This window comes from Sceloporus undulatus, chromosome 3 (assembly GCF_019175285.1).
Source record: "Sceloporus undulatus isolate JIND9_A2432 ecotype Alabama chromosome 3, SceUnd_v1.1, whole genome shotgun sequence".
NCBI lineage: Eukaryota > Metazoa > Chordata > Lepidosauria > Squamata > Phrynosomatidae > Sceloporus > Sceloporus undulatus.
Window position 1 is genome coordinate 198,358,019 of NC_056524.1, and position 10,060 is coordinate 198,368,078.

General features: G+C 49.2%; 1 protein-coding gene across 1 annotated transcript in view; it reads right to left on the minus strand.

Annotated features, from left to right (window-relative positions):
* EMX2 (empty spiracles homeobox 2) overlaps positions 1-6,408 on the minus strand; it is a 14,324-nt gene extending 7,916 nt beyond the window's left edge. The window contains exons 1-2 of the mRNA XM_042460412.1: positions 5,346-6,408; positions 1,399-1,583 (exon numbers count right to left, since the gene is read on the minus strand). Of these exons, the coding sequence (XP_042316346.1) occupies positions 1,399-1,583; positions 5,346-5,808 (648 nt within the window). The 5' untranslated portion in view covers positions 5,809-6,408. The remainder of the gene's footprint in view (positions 1-1,398; positions 1,584-5,345) is intronic.
* Between the last annotated feature and the right edge of the window lie 3,652 nt (positions 6,409-10,060).

Here is a 10,060-nt window from a genome sequence, read left to right on the forward strand (position 1 = left end):
ATTATTATTATTATTATTATTATTATTATTATTATTATTATTATTATTATTATTAAGAAGCACCGCAAAAACACCACCCACTTCATCAAGATTTCAACCCGAGTTCACAACGAATTCTTAGCTCTTGACATCGGACCCCACCAGCACCAGTTAAGCCAAACTATCTTGATCGACAGAGCAACCTTGTACACTTTTGCTCCAAAAAACACACCTGGTGGAGATCAGTGAGACTTACTCCTAGGTAAAGATACTATGTGCCTAAGACTGCAGCCTGAAGGCCACCAAATGTGTCCCTCTGGCGAAATACTAGGTGAGGATTTAGAGTACTTGGGGCTGCCTATAGGTCTGCAAAAAGAATACGCTCTGGGAAATCCGGAGTAAACCCATTGAAGAGGAATTTGCAAATTCAACACTTTTATGTTAGTTCCAGGGAGTTCAATGAGGGTTTAGCTTTACAAGCTATTCATTAAGTATATAGTACTATGAACTTTCTCTCCCCTGCCCCCCCTCCCCCACCGCACACATTTTGTTGGTCAGTTTTAAAAAATTAAATAAAAAGACAGAGTGCTTTTTTATTACTGGGGTCCAAAACACACTGCAGAAATCATCCAGTTTGAGACCGCTTTCAATGCCCTGGCTCAGTGCTGGGGAATGGTAGGAAGTGTAGTATTTGTGAGACATTGAGACTTCTTGGTCAGAGAGCTCAGAATAACTACAATTCCCAGGATTCCCTAGTACTGAGCCAGGGCCAAAACAGTCTCAAACTGGAAATGCATCTGAGGAAGTAGACTTAAGGTCCAAAACACTCTGCAGAAGTAATCCAGTTTGAGACCGCTTTAACTGCCCTGGCTCAGTGCTAGGGAATCCTGGGAATGGTAGCTTATTGTGGCACCAGAGCTCTCTGACAGAGAAGGCTAGATGTCTCTATGGTTCCCAGAATCCCCTAGCACTGAGACAGGGCAGTTAAAGCAGTCTCAAACTGGATTATTTCTGCCGTGTGTTTTGGACCTCAAGTCTAGGAAAGCTCATGCTGCCAACTTCTTTCTTAGTCTCAAAGCTGCTACCAGATCTCCCTGCATATGGATCCTTTCATAAAGGTGCTACCAGATCTCTCTACACATGGATTCTTTCTTTCGGTTAGTCTCCAAAACTACCACATCTCTTCTACAGATAGATCCTTTCATTCAGTCTCAAAAGGTGCTACCAGATCTCTCCACAGACGGATTCTTTCTGCAGTGTGTTTTGGACCTGGGAAAAGCAGGTACCCTAAAGAGAGAATGGACTTCTCTCTTCAAGGCACACACACACATGTATCCTTTCCTCCTCCTCCTCCTTTCCCCTTCTGCAAGGAAGACGTGCCACCCCCGGGGTCCCGTGCCCCCTCCCTGCCTGCCTCACCTGAGTTTCCGTGAGACTGAGGCTGTGGGCCAGCTGCTTCCTCTCGGCCCCGACGACGTAGTGATTCTTCTCGAAGGCGTGCTCCAGCCTCAGCAACTGGGACGGCGAGAAGGCGGTGCGGATCCGTTTCGGTTTCCTGGCGAGTGCATTGTGTAAGAGGAAGCTTTCCGGGCTCGTTTCGTTGCCTGGATCGCGCGACAGAAGATAACCAAAAATAAAATACAATACAATAAAACCCAGACAAGTTCGTGAGCATTATCGAAGTATTTAGCATTTCTAAACGGGAGGGTACAGAGGAAGAGAAAGGAGTCGCTAAAGAGACCTCTTTCCCTTCTTTATTGGGCACCTTCCTTGCCTGCCATTTTTCCTAATTAGTTCGAGGTTCACTTCCCCCCAAAAGAGCTAGAAAAGAAGTGTTTTACACAAAGAGAAAGAGAGGAAAGGAACTAAGGAGGAAACCCACTCGCTCAAGGGAAAAATCGGAAAGGAGATTTTTTTGGGGGGGGGGGATTGTGCCGATGGATTGGTCTGATGTCTTTTTTAAAAACCCTGGTCCTCTAGAGAATAGTGTTTATTAAAGGAGGTTTGGAAGCAAACTATTGTTATTTTTATTTTGGGCTTCTTATCAGCAACGAATCATTCCCCTCAATTTAATCGATCTCCTTCCTGATGGATGAAATAGATCAGAAAATTTAAGGGAGGAGATGCGTTTTTGGGACCCTTCTAAGTCTACCCACACCGTTTTTCTTTCTTTCCCCCCTCTCTTACACAGAGGAGACCCTTCTCTTCTTGTTGTTGTTGTTTGAAAAGCCCACCCTGTCTCTAGGCAAAGTCCCAGGCGAGCCGAAGTTACTTGTCACGGTCTCGGATGAAAAGTTGGAGTAATTATTACCCGTTATTTAGAGTGTCAACAGAGCCAACCTCGTCCTCCAGATCCAAATGCGGAATAAAGCGGAAAATAATGGGGGGGGGGGCTTTAGGCATTCTCCCCTCCCTCCTTCACCCCCCTTGTACACACACACAAACACAAACACACTGCCCTGGCCATCCGTCATCTGTCAATGACTGGAGGCATTTCTGGCCAAGCTTTGGAAAACCGCGATCGCCGCAATCGCTCTGTGTGTGTCAGAGAGAAAGAGAAAGAGCTTGGGTCGTTTCACCAAGAGTGTGTGCGTTATTTTAAGTGGCAAAGCCTAGCTTTTGGCCGATGTCCTCCAACAATTTTTCACAACGGAGAAAGGGAAGGACGGGGCGAACCCAGAGCCATAGTTTTCCACTCAGAAAGATAATCATAATCATAACAACAACAATGACAACACTAATGCATCTGAGGAAGTCGGCTGAAGTCTAGGAAAGCTCACTGCCAACTTCTTTCTTTCAGTTCCTCTCAAAGGTGCTACCAGATCGCTTTATATACTGATTTTCCAGACTAATACGGCTCTGTCTTTGCATTCAACAACAATAATAGCAATTATTATTGCTACTCGAGGGAAACATTTAGATTACTCTCTGCATGGGACTCCCACCTCCCCAGCATGTATATCTTGTGCTTTTTTTGGTGAAATAATAATAATAATAATAATAATAATAATAAGAAGAAGAAGAAGTAAAGATTTCGTCTTTTACCTAAGGTTTCTTTTTTCACCCAAGATTTCTTCTCTCACCTAAACCCATCCTTCCCTTTAGTTAGGATGCTAGCATCTGTACATACCTAGCCACTGGTAGTTTCCTTCGGCGTTAGTACTTGAGTTAGGATGCAGCCTCTATTCATAGGTAAACTTTTGTTTAATCTGCAAGCTATTGGGGGTTGTTGCTTCTGCGTCTCAGTCCTTAGAGGAGCATCCTTAGACAAGGACAAGGTTGTGCTCCTGGGCTGATTTCAAGCTAGACTCTCTAGCAGGCTGGGCTTTGATATTTGTGAGGTTGAATATTCATGTCTCCTCAACAGAGGCTGAAGCCTTAGGAAGCTGGAATTGCCCAAGTCAAAGAAGTGTGTGTATGTGTGTGGAGTGTCTTCCCCCCCTGGACAAATTAAAATGCTTGGGACCTAAAGAAGACAGGGATCCAGGAAGAGATAAGGGCCTCGTCTCTGTTCTGGAGGTCCACCTCTGGCCTTGGGCTAGGAGGCAGCGGGAGGACACCTTCTGGATGGATTGCTGGCCGGCCTTTGGGCCTCCAAAACAGAGCATGGGATCTCTATCTCCTTTGAGTCCCAAGCATTTTAATTACTAGGAGTTTCATCCTTCAAACACCTCTGAACCCTTTGGCCTCGCCAAGGCTCCAGGTGCGTAAACTCTCCCTTGGCCTCCTCTTTGGCTCGCACCTGCCTTGAGCCCTGGAAGGCATAGAAGGGGGAAGAGGATGACCATTGGATCTCCCTCTGCTCCTTTCTCCTTTTTGCTTTTTGTAAAGTGTTACTTTGCAAATGCAAGCGAAGAAAGGAAAACTTCTGCTAGAGCCACTTTGCGCACAGTTCGTCGCAAAGGTGCTCCAAGATCCCGGGTCCCAGAGAAACCGACTGTTTGGCTGGCCAACGGTAATGGAAACCAAACCAAATCAATACAATAAAATAGCCCGAGTCAAAGGTGAAGAGGCTTTCCTCTCAAGAAAGCGAAAGGTCTTAAGTCTTTTATTTTTTAAAATTCCGATCCGACAATTGCAAAAGGAACTCCAGCCAGGAAGGGAGAGGAACCACTTTGGACGCAAGTCGGCGGAAGAACTGAGTGCCGAATGCTATCTTTTCAATATTATTTTGTACTCCTGCCTTTGAAACTTGTTTCATGCTTCTGAGACTCTCAGCTTGTTCGCAAAGATCAGATCTTTGGACTTGCCAGGACTTCCCCCCAAAGACGAATCCAATCTTCTCTCCCCTCCCCCCAAAACCAAGAAAAAGAAATCTTGGGATTTTTAATAAGAGAAACCCACAGGTAATTTTTTTTAAAAAATCCTATTAATACAATGGCCAGGATTCAAATGCTTTCTTTCGGCTTTTTGTCCCCCTCGCTTTCGTTTTCTCGCTTCCTGACTTCCCAGCCTCTCTCGTCGCCTTTTCCCTTGGTCTTCCCAAGCCAGACTTCTTTGCCTTTTAATTTAATACCGAGACAAACTAGGCCACGAATTTGACTGGAAATGTGTCGGAAGGGGCCGCGAAGGAAGGCCCGATCCCAGAGTCCCCCCACAAATCCAGATTTCTCTCTGTTCCTCTCTCTGTGGCAGGGACAGTTTCCCCGACTTCCAAACAACTTGGAGTTTATTTGTGTATTTGTAGGGGATTTATATGCCGCTTTTCTCCCCAAATGGGGCTCATTCCTTCCAGATGAAGCGAATGAGGGAATCGCTGGGAGCACCCCCTGGTTGTTTGATGACCCTTGCCTTGCATTTCCAATCCTATTCCCTGTTCGAAACCAGCCCGGGAGAGGAATCTGTTCGGGGGGAAGCATTCCTCTCCCACCCCCGTGGTTTTTCTCCCTGGGCCCGAAGGACTCCTGTGAAGGGTTTCCTACAGACCCTTCCTCTACCCCTTACACGCCCCTGCGATCCTGAGGCCAGTTCGGGCGGCGGTGGGCTTCCACCCCTATTCATTTCCCCACTTTGCCAGACGGACACCTTGCTTGGGGTTTCCTATAGACTCACCCTGTCAACCCGAGATTCCAAAGCTAGTTGGGTCGGCGGTGGGCTTCCACCTCCATTCTTTTCCCCCTTTGGTCCAACGGGCCTCTGTTTAGGGTTTCCTACAGACCCACCAGGTATCCCTTGGGATCCCGAAGCCAGTTGGGTCGGACCTCCATTCTTCCCCCCCCCCCCCTTCAGCCGTCAGACAGACCTATCCCCCGCGGTCCCGAAGCCAGTGGTTCCCCCCCAACTACTTCGGCCGGACAGACTCCCTCTCGGTCTTCCTCCAGCCCTTGCGACCCGAAGGCAGCCGCCTCTTGGCGGGCTGGGCTTACCTTGGAAGCGGTGTCCCAAGTAGCGGTAGCGGTGGATGAGCCAGGGGTAGAAGGTGGAGGGGTCCCTCTGCTGGGAGGAGGCGAAGAGCGGGTGCGGGGAGTGGGCGGCCGGCAGCGGGTGGGCGGCCAGGGCGTGGGGCGGGGGCAGCGGGTGGACGGGGACGCCGGCCGGGTTGGGCGGGTGGGAGACGGCCTCGGCGAAGACCAGCTCCGGGTTGGCGGCGTAGACCCCGCGGGGCCCGGCTCCGGCGGCGGCCGAGGAGGAGGAAGCGGCGGCGGCGGCGGCGGCGGCGGCGTGGAAGCCGTTGAGGAAGGGGTTCATGGGCCCCGCGGCGGGGCTGGCATAGCTGAGGGCCGCCGGGCGGAGGGGCTCTTCGGCCCGGGAGGCCGGCAAGGCGGAGGGGCTGTCTTTGGCCACCAGGGATTCGATGGTGAAGCACCGCTTCGGGGTGGGCTGGAACATCCCGGCGAAGAGCCCCGAGCAGCCCCCGCCGCAGCCGCCCCGCCGAGCCTCCGGTCGAGGACGGCCTTCCTCCTCCTTCTCCTCCTCCTCTTCCTCCGCTTGGTCTTCCTCCTGGGCCTCGTGGTCGCGCCTCAAAGTCCCGGGGAGAGGCTCATCGGCGGAATGGAAGAAGGGTCCCCGCCAGCCTTCACTCCGGGCAGAGAGGCCGAGCCAGGCGGGAGCCTTCCCCGCCACCGCCTCCCTCACTCCATCCAGAAAAGGAAAGGCACAAGACCCAAAGGAAGGCCGGCTGGGCGGGCGGAGAGCGGGGTTGGGTTGGTGGGTCTGTTGCAGAAGTTGCAAGAGAAGTTCTGCCTTTGGAAAGAAAAACCGGATCTCCTCCTCCTCCTCCTCCTCCTCCTCTCCTTCTTCTTCTCTCAGCAGCGCTCTCTCCGCTTTGCCAAAGTCCAGCGGCGATCCATGGAGGCCGAGGAGTGGGTCCCTTGGTCCGCCGAGGTGCGACCGATTCGTCAGTCCCTAATTAGTGCGGAGGATCCCCTCGGAAGCTTCCTCTGAAAGCTGGGCAAATGGCTCGGTGATTGGTCGCTAGGACTCGCCTGGAGGGGGAAGGAGGGAAGGAAGGAAGGAGGGAGGGAGGAAGAGAGGAAGAGAGAGAGTGTGTGTGTGTGTCTTTCAAGTGCGTCAGAGGGGAGAGGCGAAAACTTCTGGCCCACGCGATCCTGGAAGGATGGATCCCGAACCGGACTGGAATGGACTCTCTCCAGAGCCAGCAGATCTAGGAAGCTTCCTGCGAGGCTGAGCTGAATGAAGAAGAAGGAGTCCCACCAGGATCCAGGTGAGGAGTTGGGGAGGGGAGGGAGAAGAAGAAGAAGGCGAAGACGCAATCCTTGGCCTCTGTGTGTTTGTGTTTTTGTGTGTCTCAGGATGCACAACACCGGAGGAATCTGCTTTTCCTTCCCGATGGAGACACCAACTCAAGGAAGGTGGAGGAGATGCCTCCTTGCCATCAAGAGCTTGGAGAGTTCCCCTAGCCCGGTTCCGAGATCTTTCCCTTTCCGTCCTTTAGGTATGTTTGGATGCTCTCTAGGGACCCCTTGGTTTTTTCTGAGGGCCACTAGAAGGGGGGGAACCAAAGGCGTTTTTTCAGGAGTTTCCAGTGCCTCTATTCCCGATCAACCCCTGAATCCAAATTAAACCCGAGGCTTTCTTCCCGGCCGCCCTCCTCTTCTTTCTGGCCAGGCGAGGAGGAGAGCAAGTGGCCCCAAAGGCATGGAGAGCAGCTGGCGTTGCGGCTGCGGACAAAGGCAAGGCGGGCCACCGGGGCGAGTCTGCTTGGGTTCCGACTTGTCCGCGTTTTCGGGATCGCCCGGGCTTTTGGGGAGGGATTTTTTAGGGCATGGTCCTCGGGCTCCCATTGGCTCCCGCATTGGCATCGTGACGATCCCCAGCCTCCTCGGGCTTCCTGCTGCTTACTGTTTATTGGCAGTTAAGGACCTATTATCTATTCATCAACCTCCTATTTTTACCAATTACACTCTTCTAAAGTGAAGCACCGGCAGGTATTTTTCGCGTTTACAATTAATGGTTTAAAAAAAAAGAGAAAGAAACCAGAAGAAGAAAGAGGAGGAGGAGGAGGAGGAGGAGAAGTAGGGAAGCAAAGCAAAGGATCTGGTCTTTTTATTAATCTATTAGGCGGCCTGATTTATTTTGGAAAGGTGCAGAAACTGCTCGTGGAGAGGCATATTTCTGTGGCTCAAGGAAACGGTTCTGGTCTGGTTTCAAAACACCCCAACTCTTCTCTCCTTCCCACTATCAATCTTGCTTTTTCCACTCTTTCCAGCCTTCCACCTTCTCTATCACGACTGAGTTACGAATATAAGAAAACATCTAGCCGTGTTGGCCATAGAGCAAATCTAATAACATCCAAGCAATGATACCTTTATTGAACCAACGCACAATTACATGTTGCAAGCTTTCGAAGTCACACTGGCTTCTTCATCAGGTAAACAGGAGAAAGAAATTGAAGATGCTAGTCATAGGCCTGCATTTTATATAAGGAGTCTTAGTCCAATGGCTTGGTGGCTACTTTAAGCAAACAAGGAGAGTTATCACGCCCATATAGTTTTCTAAATTGAAATGTACTGTTAGATCCCGCCCACCTCCCTCCACAACAACAACAAGAACAACAACAACATGTTTGGGTCTGGAAGTCGAGAATGAGGAGTGTCTCACTCTCTGAGACACATTTAAGAAGCTTTTAGGTCGATTCACAGAATTTCCTCCTATATTTTACCCTTGGTCTTAACCAAAAGGCCGAGAAGCGGGTGTGAGTTACATACTCGCAGCCCCAGAAACCCCGTGATAGGGTCGCCTTTGGGTCGTTATTAGTCGGAAAGGACTTGAAGGCACACAACAACACCATGACCTTATTATTTTATTTATTTATTTATTTATTTATTTATTTGTAACCCGCTCTTTCCCCAGAACTGGGGCCCAGAGTGGTTCACAATATTAAAAGAAGAGTACACAAGCTCCAAAGTGCTATACCGTGTCTGTACATGTGTACAGACAGAAAGAGAATAGCGCTTTTGTTCTTATGCCCATTGTTGTTGTGTCCTTTCAAGTGGTGGCCGATTTGTGGCGACCCTAAGGCGAACCTGACAGGGGTTTTTATGGCAAGATTTGTCCTCTGGAGTTGAGAAAGAGCGTGGCTTGTCCAAAGTGGGTTTCCATGGCCAAATAGGGATTGGAACCCGGTCTCCAGAGTCCTAGTCCAGTTCCCAAAGCACCAGGCTGTCTTTCATTCTTATGACCATAGGTATATCCCAAAACTCAGGTACTTCATGATAGTGAGAGGGTAAAGCAATAAGACTTTCCATGTGGCTAAAATCATGACTGGAGTTATACATTTTAAAATCCAGTCTATTTCTCTCCTGGGTCCATGGAGGTGAGAGCAAGCGGAATGCTTTCCAACTCTGTACCTCCAAGGAGACAAAAAAGTTTGCTTGTGTGTTTGGGAACTGGCGTTCATTAATCTGCGTCAATTTCCTGGATTAAATCCTTTTGGGTTATTAGGATCCTTAGGAACAGTGTGAGCTTTCCAAATATCCTGCCAGCAACCCATCCTTCCCTTCCTAGGATTAAATTTAATAATTTACTTAACGGAACCTTATGGAGAAAACGGGCCAGTTCTTGCTCCTTTTCCGAGGGCTGCTTTTCTGAAAGGACCGGGTTCAAATCCATCGCAGAATTAGCCTGTTTCCTAATAGAAAAACCCAAGACGTGGAAAGGTTTTGGGAAGGCATCATGTCTCTAGTCGAGGGGGAAAACGATCCACAAGGCCGTCCATCTGGTGAAGTGTAGATTCCTGAGTGGAGGGATTTTGCTAAAATCCAAATGTTTCGGCATCGCAAGGCGGCGGGTTGGGAAACAAAGGCTTCCAAAGTAGTTACACTGCGTTGGAGTGAGAAATGTCTCTTTATTTCTAACAGGGCCTTCCTTCCTTCCTTCCTTCCTTCCTTCCTTCCTTCCCCGTTAATGGGGCGGAGGACATTTATTTAATCCTGGGGGCCCATGGAAGGGCCTTCCACTGAAACCAACGGAACTGGCAAACACCAGGAGGCCATAAATCTATAGTCTTCTTCTCTTCCTCTTGTAACGGATGGATTCCTATTTGATGGTATTTTATGGCTTTCTTGTTGGGTGCCTCCAAGTCGTATCTGACTTAAAGGGAAGCTGAAGGGGTTTTCTGGGGCGGAGAGAGTGTGACTCTCCCAAGGTCACTCAGTGAATTTCAATGGCGGAGAACTGAGCCTTGATCTCCACAGTCCTAGCCCAATTCAAACCCACTAGGCCACCTTGGCTCTGGTCATACATTTTTTAGGCGGATCCGAGGACCAATTTGGAAGTGTTGCTTTTATCTTAAAAGTTCTAAGGTGAAAATCAAGACATGGGAGGGAGGGAGAATTTGTGTATATGCATGTGTGTGTATACACAAACATGTATACAAATTATTTAAATCATTTATACCACAGAGGCTCTCACAGCCATTTATGACTATGACATCCACCCATCCCTTTAAAAAGAAAACATATTAAAAGAGCTCTGGTCCATAGAAGGAATCTCTTTATTTAAACCTAAGCAGTCTAGAGACCCTCGTCCTTCTCGGTGCCACAAGTGCTGTTTCAGGCCCACCAAATGGTCTATGGTTGCATCCACACGGTAGAAATAATTCACTTTGACACTGATTTAA